Source organism: Limulus polyphemus, unplaced genomic scaffold, assembly GCF_000517525.1.
Source record: "Limulus polyphemus unplaced genomic scaffold, Limulus_polyphemus-2.1.2 Scaffold768, whole genome shotgun sequence".
NCBI classification, from domain to species: Eukaryota; Metazoa; Arthropoda; class Merostomata; order Xiphosura; family Limulidae; genus Limulus; species Limulus polyphemus.
This window is the reverse complement of record NW_013666378.1, coordinates 239,550-256,521: the sequence shown is the minus strand read 5'-3', so window position 1 is coordinate 256,521 and position 16,972 is coordinate 239,550. Positions and strand designations below refer to the sequence as shown.

The 16,972-nt window shown below is 31.7% G+C and overlaps 2 protein-coding genes across 5 annotated transcripts in view; one reads left to right on the top strand and one right to left on the bottom strand.

Annotated features, from left to right (window-relative positions):
- Positions 1-16,972, bottom strand: part of LOC106460433 (spectrin alpha chain-like) — a 93,720-nt gene that overhangs the window by 75,178 nt on the left and 1,570 nt on the right. For 2 of the 4 annotated variants that reach the window (XM_022387137.1, XM_022387138.1), the window contains exons 2-3: positions 4,541-4,806; positions 2,211-2,336 (exon numbers count right to left, since the gene is read on the bottom strand). In XM_022387137.1, coding sequence (XP_022242845.1) covers positions 2,211-2,336; positions 4,541-4,806 — 392 coding nt within the window. Of the gene's footprint in view, positions 1-2,210; positions 2,337-4,540; positions 4,807-6,303; positions 6,392-9,350; positions 9,449-16,972 lie in introns of those variants that run through there. The other 2 variants (XM_022387139.1, XM_013920129.2) reach the window with 2 other exon arrangements.
- LOC106460430 (ATP-dependent RNA helicase DDX51-like) lies at positions 10,324-15,552 on the top strand. The gene is made up of 2 exons (XM_013920125.2): positions 10,324-10,522; positions 13,230-15,552. The coding sequence occupies exons 1-2, from the start codon at positions 10,497-10,499 to the stop codon at positions 15,337-15,339; spliced, it is 2,136 nt and encodes a 711-aa protein (XP_013775579.1). The 5' UTR covers positions 10,324-10,496; the 3' UTR covers positions 15,340-15,552.

Below are 16,972 nucleotides of genomic sequence, written 5' to 3'. Positions count from 1 at the left end.
CCATAAAAATCAAAATTTGTTTTCCAATTAAAAACCCTTTAAAATATGATAGTGTTATGCATTAAGGTATTCTAAATGAAATAAGTTACAGAATATAATAATCAAGAATCAAAATTATACATGTACATAAATGAACAAAAAGACAACAGCCCTTACAAAAAAAAAATCAAAACAAATATCAGATGAATTACCCAGGAGGTTTCCAGAACTTAAGAATGATATATTGTAGAAGATGACCCTACTAAAAAGGCCACTCGCGCGAGGAATATGAAGAACATGAAAATCATTAACATTGTGTTAATTTCTGTGTGCATCAGCAAGAACCCAAATATCGGGAGATGACACAAGGATTCAAAAACTTAATCATCTAACATAAAATAGAAACCACATGAATAACAGAAACTGGATCAAGATTTAAAATAGTACACACCAAAGAAAAATATTAAATAAGACCATCAGAAATACAATAGGAATAGCAGACAAATCCTGCTCCAGTTAAAGAAGGTGAATATGCCTGCACAAAGTCCAGGCTTCTTTATCAACATGAGAAGAAAAAAAAAATGATGACAAATCAACTGAGCATTATGTGATTATGAAACCCGACTGGTACATCAACAAATGATAAGCATTAAAAACCATAATACATTGATCAATGAGAGCTCACAATACAGCTAATGGGAAGTTCCAGCACACTGGAAGAAATCTGTGTGAACAAAGCCTTCAGAAACTTTCAAGGAGTTGTAGAATTTTGGGAAGAAACAAAAGTGTTAACATCAAGCCTAACATTAATATCAGAATTCATGTAGAACATATTGAGGCAGGAAATTTACAAAACAACTATCAACAATGTGGCTTTTAGTGGGAAACTGGAGCATATGCAGTTTCCCTGGTGTTTCCACAAATCACATGGAAGGCAGGATAGTGGAGAAGTTTGGGTTAGGTGACAGATGTAATGCAGTGCATCAAGGACATTCCGAACCAAAAGTCATGTGGTTGTTAACAGAGCGAGAACGACTCAAAAAGGGTTACATTATTTCACAAGCAAGTCTACCTGATTTGAATTTACTAGTTCCCCTGTTTGTTTATTTTGTTTACTATTGCAGTTCCATTTAACTTAAAGAAAACTCCTGCTTGTAATCTAAAACTAATGGTATCTTACAGTGGACTTTGTTCGAGCTTGAACTTAGTAATTATGAAGGATTACAGAAGTAACTTTTATAAATAAATATAGTGAGCTAAATATTATCTACATTTTTATTAGTTTTAATGAGATGAAATGAATTTGATTACATCATTTCTTTCAACAAATTATGTAATGGATGACATCATTAGGCCTGTGATTGTATTTTATTATTAAATGTGTGAAACATGGCTTTCAAGTCAATCGTTACAGGCATGTTGTGTAACAGCATACTATACAATTACGTTACATAGTGCTTACTGTTTTATTTTAATGTGTCAGTGTTTTATGTATACTGGCATGGATTCTTCTACAGTAGGTGTCTGTGATTTGTTGGTGATAAATTCGAACAATAAGCGAACAGCACACAATCCACTTGTTTCAAAATAATGTATTCAAAACAAGTCAAACTATGTACAAAAATTCTTTACACTATAGATATGACAGTTGTATCTCAAACTCTTAGGCAGATCTAATTACTTTAGAATCCAAATGACAAGATAAACTATTTTTCTCGGCTCTTATCATAATGGAAAACTTGCAAAAAAATATAATTTAGGTTCATAAATGTTCATTGGTTATCATGCTTTATATTTGAAGTGTTTCAAAACAATTTTCAATTCTCTGCTATTAATTTTGATTAATATAAATAAACATGTGACTTTAGTCATACCACAAGCCTGAAAAGGGTTAATAGTTATCAAAGTTATCCGGGAATATCAAAAGCAAAACAAATGTAGAAAAAATAAGTCTTAGCTATTTCAAGACAAACTTGGCTAGTTCGTGAAATCAATTTCTTTAATCATGATTGTTTAGCCACCATTCTAACATTTGCTAATATGGTGAAATATTAACTGAATATTAATTATATCTTTGTGAAAATAAAAAAACATCACCAAGTCTGTAATACAAAACTACATAACTAAATATGAAAACAAAACCTACAGCCACAAATATGAGTAAGATGTTATTCTTATTTCATTTCCCTTTAATTTAAAACTTACAATTCATAAATATGTAACACGATTACCTTGATTATTTCAGAGGCAAAGTGGTTCCTGTTAATCATTTCCATTCCACTAGAGTCCAACACTAGAACTGCATTCCCATGAGCAGCAACCTCTGCTTCAAATGCTTGATGTTTTTGGATCTTTGCCTACAACAAAAGTTATGTTTAAGTTAAACAATTAAAGAATAAAAAATGTAAAAAAGTTTTTACTTGTAATTAGCAGAAGATTTATTATATTCTGTTATTCAAGCATACATCCAGCAAAACTCAAAACTTATTAACCATGAAATACTCAGAAAACTTCACTTTACGTGTAACTGGTACACGATGTAACCAAATGTTGTTAGAGCATCAATGGGCTGCACAAAGGTTTTTTTTTTTACTTGACAGTGCAATGTCTGACATTGGATAACCACTTCTGAACATAATGTTTTGGCTTAAAAAAGCCTTACAGTTTTATCAGCAACAATCCCAATGAGATCTGTTCAAATTTGTTTATAGAACAAATGAACCCATACGATACGTCAAGTAAACCGAGTCGAAAACAGTTGTTTCTTCTGGACATTCAAAAATGGATAAAAATGCTGATCAAGTGTGTACTATAGGACTAATCTTTGTGCCTGCTACCCCTTAGTTAAAATGTAAAGTTTTTCAAAATTAGTGTTGTCTTTCAGAGTTCTTAGATTAAATGCCCAGATTTGTTCATGTAATGTTTTCCATTTTCAAAAGAAGGCAAGATGTGGTTTCACTAATTAGCAATTAACCAACTTTCTCCTAGGGAAGATGGCATATGACATCGAGAAAGAGAAAGTCATCTTTCCTGTCAGCAAATCGCATAAGGATCAGGAGCACCCACAATATAGAGCTCAACTTTCAGGGGACACAGATCTATAGTGTGAGATGCATTTTGTGTGCAAATTTGGCTTTATTTATGTGTTGTTTTTTTGTATTTGAAGTTATGTTTGTCCCTGTAAGATAAATATTTGGAAGATTTAAGATTTATTTCTTGACAAAGGTAAGAAATTATTAGAGCACATTGTTTTCAGCTTAAACATTTGGCTAGCTTTTCTTTAGGTTTAATCTTCACTTTTGGCTTTAGATTTTTAAAAACTTTTCACATTTTAATCCAATGTTAATGTTTAGTTCTACTTTAACTTGAGTCTTGTTAGTGATTTACCTCAACTTAAATTCTTTGAAATATAAATTTTTTTAAACTTGGTTTTGGACTTATTTCAACAGTAGCATAACGTTTGGTTCTTTTGAAAACATATTAGGGGTTAGCTTATGTTAAAGTAAGGAGATGTTTGTTTAATTTATAGGGGGAACACCCCCAAACTGATAATAGTTTTTTGAAGTCTTCATCTCACTCTTAATATTTCAACATCCACCACTAGAATCTTGCCCTTGTTTAGTTTTTTTTATTATTATTACATTGTGACTGTGTAATTTAAGAAAAAAACGTTTGTAATCTTATGAAACTATTGATCTTGACTCTTTCTCCGAGACAGTTTCAGTTGTAGATCAGAAAAGCAATATATTCCAGGGTGCAGTATTCTTTGAACCTCCAGCTAGCTGGCCTAACTGACTGCTCGGAAGAAACCCAAATTGTCTGGAATACCACAAGATTTAAATAGGTGCCAGTATTTTACACCATCACTAAACAGGTGACAGTATGCCACTGTCACAAAATAGGTGCTGGTATGATGTACTGTCAAATAACAGATGCTGGTATGCTGAAGTCACAAAATAAATGCTAGCATACTGTGCTGTCACAAAGTTAGTGGTGCCAACATGCCATACTGTCACATATGGACCCACTCGAAGCACTAAACATAACAATAGACTGCAGAATTTCAACTTTTCTAAATGAAATCTAATATTATAAACATAAAACACTGTATACAGTGCATATGGTTACATTTTGTTACAGACAGATTGGTTATGAAAATACCAAATTTTTTTTACATCTATGTTTCAAACATATCGACACAAAATAAGCTAAGACACGTAAAGCATGAGTGGCAAATTAAAATGAGATTCTATAATGTAAAACTGCTTTCCAGAAAAAAGGAAGAAATTTTTTGCAAATTTTGACAAAACAATTACACAGACTGAAAACAAATCATAGAGTATTCACTCGATGATAAAATAATATTTTACATTTTGGCCTCACCAGTAGCATGCCAGTGAAAAAAAACAGAAACTTACTTTCAGAAATAAATAAAATACAAACACAAACACTAACAGACAGACAGATATAGTTGTAAGCAGTGCAATAATTATTCTTGTATATATCTTTTTTTTTAATGTTATTTCTTACAAAAAATTAATTACTGACAGATATTCCGTACCTGTAGATTTGTCGGATCTTTGTAATTTTCATCAGAAGCAACTTGTAGTTTTTCAATAATCCAGGATTCCAATTCATCTGCATCCCGTTTGAAATACTGGAAACATCTGGCATCTTCAAGTTTTTGACGCTTAACTCGAGCCTCCTGTTTAAACTGTGTATAATAGTTAAGAACTTGCTCTCTCCTCTCTTGTATATCCTCTACACTGTCCAAAACTTTAATATCCCGAGGTTGAACATCCATCTTTACTTGATCTTCGACAAGAACTGTAAAAAAAAATATATAATAATAAACAGTAGCTTATTAAGAACTAATAATATTGTAGCTTTTGAGTTTCTAAATATATACATACTTTTAATAAACTATAGTATCAAAGTATGTAAAAGTACAACAATAGCTACACAAGTAAGGAAAAAATAATTTGACTGCTATAAGCCAATGAAAATTCCATGTTTTAAAAACTAAACAGTCTTCATTAATTCTTGACCTAATTCACATATATATAAGTATGGTAATAGTTATTCTAAAATTTGGAGAATTTTAATTACTTTTCCCTGTACTAACCAACCATGCCAGAAATACAAAACTTGAAAATAGAAATTTTTAAATAAGAGTACACTTCATTAATATTAGATGTGACAAAATATATCAAAAATGAAACCATTTGATGGAAAGCTTTGATCAAACAGGGAAACAGTACTTTACATTCACAACAGGATATTGAAGGTGGGCTATTTGGGAGATAAGACCACAAGAAAAAGGAAGATGGCAAGGACATGGCTTACCAAGATTACTCCTAAACATTATTAGAGCTTTTCATCACAGCTAAATGTTCAGAAGAGGGTTTCACTAACAGTTATGTACAATTTCATCTCTTTGTTCACAACACCAATGCTCCTCTTACATCAGAAGTTTTATCCTCCCCAAATATTCCTATTCCAAATGAATAGCTTTATGCTTCCAAATATTCAAATTCATCACCAACATTCTGACCCAATCATGAAAACATTCAAGTTTCTTTTCAATAAAATAAGCATGCTCAAGAGAGACAGACACTACTAACAGTTCAGTATCATCAGTAAATTCATAAATATTGCTTTTCACTAAACTATGCAAATCATTAATACAAATAATGAACAACAGAAATTCCAAAACATATCAGTGAATTTTCAAAGTTGGCAAAATCACCATTTATTTACATTTTTTAATAACTAAGTCAAATTTCTAAATACTTCTCAATCTCATACACATGCAACTGAATAATCCATCTCTCTTGAAATATTTTATCAAACACTTTCTTAAAGTCCAGGTAAACAGCAAATCCCTTATCAAATAAATTGATACGGCAAGAAAACCTGGCAATCTTCCAATCATAAGAGAAATTTCTCCAATATCAGAAGGCTTCTGAACACCAAGTCACCATTATTAAGTTTCTTGAAGATTTTAGAATAAATCTCATCAGGGTGAAGAACACTGTTCTGAGGAACCAGCTGCTACTTCTCCATAAATAGAATTCAAATAAAAATCCTCTAATTTATCATAGAGAGAGAGAAAAAAAAGAAGTTAATTTGGCAACCTCTTTATCAGTAAAAACAAAGGTCTTCAAGGAAATATCTTACATGTAGCCTATCTAGGCCTTAACAATTTAAACAAGCCACTGTGTTTCTTTACTTAATAACAAATTTAAACTATTTGACACTTTCCCTATAGATCAACTTTTCTAAGTTAAGTAAAACCTAGGTTCATTTAATCCTTAATCACACCTTTCTCAACAGATAGATATCCTTCTTATAATGAGGATACCAAAACTAAGTCAACAACTTCAGACTAAGTCTAACCACCTAAACCAGTCTTCTTTAAAGTGACAATAATCTTCTAAACTTCTGTACAGACTCCAGAACCCTGTTAACTGTAGTCAACCCAACCGAACAGTACAGAAAAAATGTATACAATTATAATGAAATTCAAGATGACAGCTACAAACTAAGTTTTAAAGCCAACAGTCTACTACACTGTTTATCAAATAATGGTATGACTAAAAGAATGTACATTTTAAAACAACTTATCATGAATGAAATTACATCATTTGTTAATACATCCTTATTCATGAAAATTAATATATGTAACAGTAACCTAAAATGATTACCACTACTAAATGGCTCACCCACTCAAACACACACTTTTTTTTTGGCTGCACAAGTCTACCATGCACATGTAAATTACACCCACATGCCTTGAGAAACAGGCTACAACGGAATGACTCATCCATTTATCAGAGCTACAAGAGCTAAACAGTAAGTACATGTTTGGATGACTTGAAGAGTTCACTAATGAAGACTTAACTTTTGTTACTTTAGGATAAAACTGGTACAGTGTTACTCTAACTTATGCAAAATTTTACTACAACTTGTCAGTAAATGAAGAATTCTTTACCCATTACGACCTCACACTCAAAGCCTTTCTGTTTTCAGTTCTTCTACACTCCAGAGAAAACAAGTTCAAAATTTTTGAGTCTTTCTTTGTAGCTTAAATATTTTAAACCAATTACTTAAAACATTTTCAAACAAACCAACATCTATAATAAGGGAGACAAAACTGAACACACAACTCCAAATATGGCATTATCAAATTTTTATACTGTGAGATAGAATCTTACCACTTCTGAAACCCAACTTTCTCTAGAAAAAGAAATCTCCAAACCCGCGAGGTATAAAAACTGTTAGGGTTTGGACAGTCTTCCTGAAGGTGTTCTGTTTGAGTGATGGAATAAAAAGGCAAGAATGCCAAGTTGGGTTTTGGGGTTGCAGATGCTAATTTGTTCACCAAAATGTTTTAAAATTAATTATAAACTTGTGAAATTATTTGACACTGTAATTAATTTTTTATTGGTCACTGAACACTTGCTCTACCACTTGTACTGAACTATCACAGTAACATGTCAAACTAGAGGGGCACTTAGTAGATTGCATACCTCTGCCATGAGGCATTGATCATATTCAGCTCTCAAAACAATATTATAATGTGTCTGTATGTCCATCATTATCAACGGACATGGGCCATTTTTGGGTAGGACAATGAGGAATAATAATCTACTTATGGCCACCAAGTTTCATTAAAATCCAATCATTTTTGCCTGAGTTATAGAGCAAAAATAGTGTGAAAAATCAGTCACCATGACCCTCCAAAACTCGTCACTTCTAACAGGGGGTGAAATTCTCAAAACAAAGTAGAGGTATTCAGCTGGGTGAAGTGGACCCCTTTTTGAAAAAGGAAAAAAAATCTATGTGTAAACATAAAAAACAACAAAGCAGCTCAAATAGGTCCCGGTACTAGTAGCATCTTAAAAACTAAGTACCAAGTTTATTAACTGATTACACTAATTGATGTCATGGAAAAAAAATGATTAATCAAAATTAGTGATTCTGATGATTCCAACTATCCAAGTATTAACAACTTCTCACATAATAAAAGTGTATGTTTACTTATATATACATTATATTTTCAGCTTGTAACAGGTTTCATGCTACGATGCATATATGATACATGTTCATGTAAAACAATCTAGGATTAAAAAGTGACTTAAACCTAAATTGGTGTAACTGAATATGTCTATCATATCAAACCAAGGGTAGTTCAAAAATGTCTTTGACAAAATAAAATGGTGAAAATAGGAAGGTTACTTTAATGTGAGCATAACTGATTAGTTGATCGTAAATTCCACTAACTGCCCTGATCTAGTTTTGAGTATTTCTTTTTTGTGGGTGAATACTGACTTTCGTGAGCCACACGCCTTGTGTAACATTGCTCATGTTCCTATTTATCAATGCCATTGTAGACTATTTATACTAAAATAAAAAAGTTTAAACAATAAACTTACTGTATTTCACTATATCAGCTATTATATATAACTGACCATAAATATTTAAATCTGATTTCCATGAGCACAGCTACAAAATTATAGTATGAAAACTAAATTCTAAATTGTTTAAATATGTGTGTGAAAGTAAAGAAGAGTGTATAATAATATATCAACCACACTATATCTGCTTTAACCATTACCGATGAGGCCTTTTACCCAAAATAAAGCTTATGGGACAAGCCAAGATATGACAAATACAGTCGTGGTTGAAATGGTATTTATACTATCAAATTGTACAAAAAAGTACTGTTCTGGTGTGGACTAGATTAAACTGAGGAAATGTAGTTTTTATCAAATTTTACAAGTCACTTAGCAAAAAGAATAGGGTACAGGTTAACAACACAATATCAGTTATTATCTTTCTTTTAATTGAATTAACTTTACTCAACAGACAGATGAGCTAGTAAAACAGCCTCACTTTAAATAAATTATAAACTCAGATCAATTTCATTCTTAAAAATTACACGTACAGATTATTTGAATTTAGGATTTTCACATAGTAACTTTTATTTTTAAAAATATTTAGAAAGCTGGATTCTTAAGCACTTATTAACCAGAATTATACATAATTTATTACTCCTACTATTATTACGTAGCATTATTAATATTATCTTCGTATAATACTATTATCTAAGTAAACTACGTTGTTTACTTAGTTATTTCAAGCCTAAGTTATTTTAATTAGTACTCAGTAGTAGTACTATTCATTTAAGCTTAAAGCCATTAGAAATAGCAAAATTCGAGTTACGGGACTTATACGATATATGAATTGAATATTTAATAACTTTTAGGGAAGTATTTACAGTAAATTAATATGCACATCAAAAATATAAATTTGTAAGCATTAAAATAAAATCTCTAGAATTTAGTAGAAATAAAACCTAGACTCACTATATTGTCAACAAGTACTTCCGCAACCGGTAGGTCAACGCCCAATTTTTGCATTCGTCAACAAAAAGTGCCTTGGGCTTGGCTTCTTTCCGTGAACGACTGTACTAGAGGGAGAGTGTATCAAAGGAAGACACAATATTTTTATATATATATTACATTTTTTGGTATAATTTTAAACACGAGTACAATAAGATCGAAGAAAGATATTTTCCTAAAAATACTTCACATATAATTGATATTTACTGTAATCCATTCTATAAACCTCAATAATACGTAAACGATTAAGGGAAAGATACTTTTTTACACATTTTTTCATAATACCAAATTGCGATTTATTAAATCATGAAGAGCATCTATAAAGCAGTTAAATAAATTATTCCCAGTATCGGCGTTAGCTTTTTCTAGGACATGAATAAAACTAAAATAAAAGGACATTATTGAAATTTGAAATAAAGTAGAGTGTCCTTTACTGTTATTGCGCAGATATAGAATAATAACAATAAATAATTCACGCCGTTGCCAAAGTATTTATAACTGGCAATTGTCTTGTAACTCACTCCTGAGTATGACGTTGTAACGTCGAAACATGTAGAGTCGTCAACTTTTTTAAAGGCCATAAATAGGCCTTAATAAAATGTTTTTAATTGTGTACCAGTTTAACATTGAATACTATTTATGATTTTAACTTTATTCACAAGTGCCAAAATACTACAATTAAGATTGCACTTTCTACTGCACAATGTAAATTAAGCTTAATAATAATTCAAAATAAATCTGTATTTTTTACTTAAAAACTTATATCGATACATCAGAATGCTTGTTTTAGACATTTTTTTAGATCCGAAAACTTCAATAATTTCTGAATAATTTATAACATTTAATTTTCTAAAGACATATTTTAAAATTCAAGAAAATATATTTGTTTTTATTATGCTTTTTTGAATTTTTATGCCTTAATTGAACCAACTACTGCTAGGTAGCGCTCGACAGTTGGTAGCCATGTGCGCTACACAATTAGTTAGTAGAAATAGTGATAATATGGTGGTCGATACTATTTTCCTGATTTATTTAAATTAGTTAATTATGGTCAGACGTGAAAATTACACTATTTATTTACCAATTATCATTCTTTAAAAGTATTTGATTATGGATCAGTTGTTCATTATAAACAGGTAAGGTTCATACCTTAAAAGCTTAATTCTTATTAAACCATGCAAAATAAGATGTATAGTTTTTTTATACACCTTCGTAACACGATTAATATAAAAATATTACTAATACTATGAATAGCATGATTTCGTTCAAGTGTGTAAAAATTAAAAGCTCAATTATTGTTATTAGCATTCATCCGAATTATAATCTGACGGGAGTAAAGATATTACTTTCAGTTTTTCGTAGCAATACTATTACTATTACTTTAGTATTAATAATATGATGATAAAAAATGGTGTCGGCTAAATAGGATATTACTATTAGCGAAAGGCCTCGTCGGCACTGGATATAGCACTAGCAGGTACAGTGTTGTTGACGTATTGTTATATATTCTTCCTTGCTTTCCCCAGAGGTTCCTACAATAAAAACATAGTCAAAACTCAGTATCAAATTATGCGCATTTCTAAAATGCAGACACTCCATGAAAAGAGGCTAATTTAAATGATAAATCAGAAGATAACATCAGCTGTTCAATTCTATATTAACCTAAGCTTCTCAGATTCAATTCTCAAACAAGATTTTAAAACTTTGGGTAAAATATTCTTTGAAATTGGTTTATCAAATTATTCGCAGTTGCTTGTAACTTGTTAAATTCTCAAACAAGTATATGGCAATATAAATGTTATTGCTGCTAAGCCAATTATTATCTAAGTACATGTTGTATAGTACATAAAATGTACAAGAGTGTAACTGTCATAATAATAATATTTCATTTATTACATCAGTACATGAAATGTTTGAAAGGAGTATACTGTGAAATTTGTAACGGCTGTAGTGCTAGCAGAGAATATAATTTATGATTGAATGTGACACTTCATAGAATAGTGAATTTGACATTCTATGACTAAGAGTGTAATAAATATTCAAAATATAAACTTACAATTTGATGGTAATATCAGTCATTTTCTTATTATTTAAAATAAGTGTGACAGGCTAATATTTATAAATAACATTCAATACATAAAGTATTTCAAATGGTTATTTTATTTTGAACCACAAGCTTCTTTAATGATAAATGTATAATCAATGAATAAACTAAATTGCTATCATTTTCATGTTTGGAGGATCAGGGATAAAATGGATGAGTTGAGGGATTTAGTTGGAATGGAAGACTGGTATAATAGAAATTACAGAAACTTTGTTATATTTGTGGAATGTTGACGATAGGAATTATTTTGAAGTTTTAGGTTATTAGTTATTTAATAATGATAGACTTTCTCAAAGAGGTGGTGAGTTGACTCTTTATATAATGGATGAGCTGCAGCCTGTTAGGATTGAATACATAAAAAATGGTGATAAGGTTGAATCTGTATGGTTACAATCAGGGATTCTAAAGGTAGAAAGTTATGTAAAGGGCAATATTTATAGGTCACCTGATCACATAGAAGAGGTCAGTGACATGGTTTCCATGGTATTTTTAAAAACTCCTTAATTTTTATTTTTAAGGGCCCATAGATAGTACATAATTTTGTCTGAAGTTCCTTTTAATCCTTAAAGACTTCTTAGTTTCGTCAAAGGAATAATGTGCTATTTTCTCTTATTATTATGATTATTGAACAGTTCTATGTTATGATCAATGAAATGAAGTGTAAGGTACAACTGAGTCCCTGGCTGGTTTACACAGTAAGCGTATCATCGTCAGTGAGTGATTAGTTCACATCGTGTACAGTTAGTAACTGAACCTTTAACATCATAAACCAGATCTTTTGCTGTTGGTGTGTGTATGTTTCTTATCATTATAAAAAAGTCCAAAATGTCAGAGAAACAGTTTATAATCAGCTCTAGCAAGTGTAGGAACACTATTCGTTTTGGATTGTATTTTGTTGTGAAAAACGTAATGCATCGTATCAGTTGTGCAGCAAAGAATTCAAACACTTATATTTAAAGTGTTTGCATTTAGAATTTTGAAAGTCACAAACTAAATTTTCACTTCATCTAGCATGCAGCAAACCTTCAAACTTAATTACGCAGTAATCGCTTTTCCAGAAATGTTCCCTTACTTCAACTCTTTCAATCATATCTTTATTAGGGTTAGCAATAAATCTAAAATGACATTCTTTCTAGTTGGATTTCTGACAGTTTGGTAAAGAAAACCAGGATGAATCACTTTAGGGAATCTTTCTCCCCTTGCAATTTGACTCCATACAATCCCAGTCAATGTATCTAAAATTATTTTCCAATAATTAATGCATCAGTAATCTTGTTAATAGCAACCCTTATCTCATTATACAATTTTGTATTTACCTCATCTGTCTAATCAAGTGGCTTCTAGGTTTAATCGGTGGAAATGTATTGAATTTCTCAATTGAAGCAAACATTTCTGTTTGTAATACTCCTGTGTAAATAATTCCAGTTACTTTTACTAAACAACATATCCTCACAGAATACCAAATAGATAACTTAAGTGACATTTGGCATCATGCACCTAATATTTATTAAATAATTAATGGATTTGTAATTTATTCATCAGAGTATAAATATACAGTTTTTATTTCTCCAAACTTGGTACTTCTTAACATATGTACATAAAAAACGTTTTAGAAGAACAAGAATTGAAGAATGCCTGTGAAATATTGTAGAGATACATTAACTGGCTGTAATAAATAACATATTGTTTTATTTGTTGTTAAATACAATAAAATATTCTCATTATGTTATGCATTTTAGATATGGTGAAGATACTGAGAAAACTACTGGGTTTAACGAAAAAAGAACCCAGTTGCTAACTCAACTTGTGACTCAAGCCAAATTACGTAAGAAACATTATGAAGAATCTTCAGGTCTGTGTCAGAACTCAGAAGAACAAGAGTTGGATATTTCATCAGAAATAAAAGAAACTGAACCAAAAGATGAGCAAAATATTTTCCTTGAAATGCCAGAAGATACTTTAACATCAAATGACGTGAAAGATAAGGTAAAAAAGAAAAGAAAAAGACGAGATAATAGTATAGGTGAGGAGGTGTCAGAAAGACACATTTCAGAAAGTTTTATTGAAGAAAGTAAACCAGAAAGAATAATTTCCAAAAAACAGAAAATTACTAACGAGAAAGAGAAAAATGAAAAAGATGTTGAACTTCAGCAAGACATATCAAAAGAGGTGTTTGATGAATCAAGTAATGAGGTAACTAATACCAAAGATGACAATCTTTCAGAAGCATTTCCTGTCCTAGGTGAGGTCGAGAGGAAACAGAAAGAGAAAGTTCGACGTGTTTTACCTGATTGGCTAGCTAATCCAACTGTTATTACTGTTGATCTAAAAGATAAAGAAACAAAAGTTGATACCTTTTCTGGTCTTGATTCTCACCTGAAACAAAACCTAAAACATTCTGGCATACATCACTTCTTCCCAGTGCAGAAAGTGGTGATACCCTGGTTGTTGGGAAACTCTGTCCAACAGTACTGTTGTCGGCCACAGGATATTTGTGTTTCTGCTCCTACTGGTAGTGGAAAAACACTTGCCTTTGTTCTTCCAATCATTCAAGCTTTGAAAAGTCGAGTTGTTTGTCGTGTCCGGGCTCTGGCAGTCTTGCCTGTTCGTGACCTTGCCGCTCAAGTGTACAATGTCTTTTGCTCCTATTGCAAAGGAACATCTTTACGAGTTGGACTTGCTGTGGGACAGAAAACGTTTACCGAGGAACAAAAAACTTTAGTCAAGCAAGGTGTAAGAAATGTTACGAGTTTAGTAGATATTGTGGTGGCAACACCGGGAAGAATTGTTGATCATATTCAGAGAACTCCTGGTTTCTCCCTGGAGAGTCTTCGCTACCTGGTTATTGATGAAGCTGATCGTATGATGGAAGAAATTACTCATGGCTGGCTTGCTGCTGTTGAGAAAGCTGTTTTCAAGGTTTCCATGACTAGTAGAAATTGTCCTTGCACACTAGAGAACAACAAGAGAGCTTTGTCATCTTTTCCTCTTACTGCCTGCACATTTTCTCATATTTTGGAACCATTGCAAAAGCTTCTTTACTCAGCAACTTTATCTCAAGATCCTGAAAAACTTCAGCAGCTGACTTTATTTCAGCCAAAGCTCTTTACGTCAATCACAAAAACACCTGGATTGGATGTTTCTACAAACCAACATGAGAGAACAGGAGAGTTTGTTGGTAAATATACCACACCAGAGGAACTTAAAGAATATTATACCATTTGTGAGCCATCTATTAAACCTCTTGTTGTCTGGTATTTCTTGAAACACAAAGGTTTCAAAAAAGTTCTTTGTTTTACTGGTTCAGTGGAAAACACTCATCGGCTTTGTACTTTGCTGAAAGGTCTAGGTGGCGTGATGGTCCAAGAATTTTCTTCCGGTCTGCATTTGGTCAAACGAAAAAAATGTTTAAAGCAGTTTTCAAGCGGAAAGATAGATATTTTGGTTTGCTCTGATGCCATGGCCCGGGGAATTGATGTTGTAAATGTGGATTACGTTATTTCTTATGACCCTCCTATGTTTGTTAAAACGTACATCCACAGAGTGGGACGCACTGCAAGAGCTGGCAGAGAAGGTACAGCAATAACACTGTTGCAGAAAAAAGAAGTAAGAAATTTTCAAAAAATGCTGAAGTCTGCTGGAAAAGAGAGAGTACCAGAGTTAGAAGTGTGTCAGACTGATCTAGAATCATATAGAGAGAACTACAGAGCTGCCCTTAGTGCAACTTCAAAACTAATTGCTCAAGAAAATCAACAAAAGCAAGCATTAAAAAATCCAGGTCAGAAAAAGAAAATGAAACTAAAGAGAGTTCAGAACTTTAAGATGAATGGAAAGCAGATTAAAAGTTAGTTTCGTAACCACGATCTGCAGAACAGTTCTAGTGTAAACTCCAACTTCTGTAAAGGAATAGGAAAAAAACAAAGATGATAAATATTTTCAGAATGTAAAGAACGTTTATGTAATCAATGACTTTTTTTTTATAAAATATATTTTACAGTTCATGTAAAAAATGCCATCATATTAAAAAACAAAAAATGCAAGTTAATAAAGGTTAAGGCAGTGGAAAAAAAAAGTTTAGAATGTGTCCTATTATAAAGACAAGGAGGCAAAGCAACAAAAAAATGACAGCACCATTTATTTAAAAAATAGAATAGATGAGATAAAATAATTGAACTTGATGAAGAGCAACATTAAGGAAGAAAGAGTTAGTCAACTAACAAGCAGCTCATGCATGGTACGTTTCCTACACTCAGTGTGTAAGGTCTTTCAAACAAGCTGTATACATCTATGTAGTGTCCATTAGTTCAAATAAACACTGTAACATTTTCCTTAGGAAATAAAAATAATAACATAAAACCAAAATCACTACATCTTTTATTTATCAAGAAAAAAACTCCTATTTAGAAAAGTAATGGAGACAAACCTTTTTTGTTGGTACTAGATGACAAATGAAACCTTTTGTGTTTTGTTTGTTTTGGCAACCTGTTATTTCAGAAATTGTTATCAGCAGAGTGTAAAAACATGTCATTAGTCTTGCCTAGTTAGAAACTCAGATTTCACAATAATGACACTGATAAACTTGAGGCTGGGTCGTAAGATCACTGGCAGTTCACCAATAGGTTCAGTGCTAATAAGAGGCTTAGGAGGACTTGCCCCCCCCCCCCCATAAAGAATTATTTGAAGACAAGGTAGTATATTCTGAAACATTAAAATACACACAAGGTAGACAATTTTATGGTGTAGTTCTTCTAATGAGCTTTATTTACTTGATGTTAACAGCTTTTTCTGTATTACAAACATTTCTCCACTTTATTATTCTATGCAAGCTTCCTTATCACACTAACAGGTGGAGCTACAGACAAATTTCATCTAAATAAACTATAATTTCTTTACTTTTGCCTCTGTAGTAATATATGTATTTCAAACTCTATGAAAAAGGAACATTCATCAAATTTATTTCATAGAAATGGAGTTCTGTTACTTGTAAAGTTGACATTCAATTAACTGATGGACAGATGTAAGAAAACTTTTACAAAAGTTAATATACTTTTTAACACAATAATAGAACATTATATCTAGGGGGAAAATGTATTTTTATATCTGTTGACATCATTATGACATCCACCTGTACAAAGTATTGTAATAGGAACACATTCTCTTACATTAAACATGAAATGACTTGGCACTCAATTCACGATATGCGGGTCACAAGTTCTAATCCCCATCACTGAACATGCTTGCCCTTTCAGCAGTGGGGGCATTATAATGTGACTGTCAATCCCACTGTCCTTAGATAAAATAGTAACCAATAGTTGGTGATGGGTAATGTTGACTAGCTGCCTTCCCTCTTGTTTATCACTGCTAAATTTGGGACAGATAGTAATAGTGACGATATTACAATATAGACTATCCTACCAAAAGTCATAGGACATGGGTAGTTATGAATAAAACATGTCTTTATTCCAAGAAAAAAAAAAAAAAA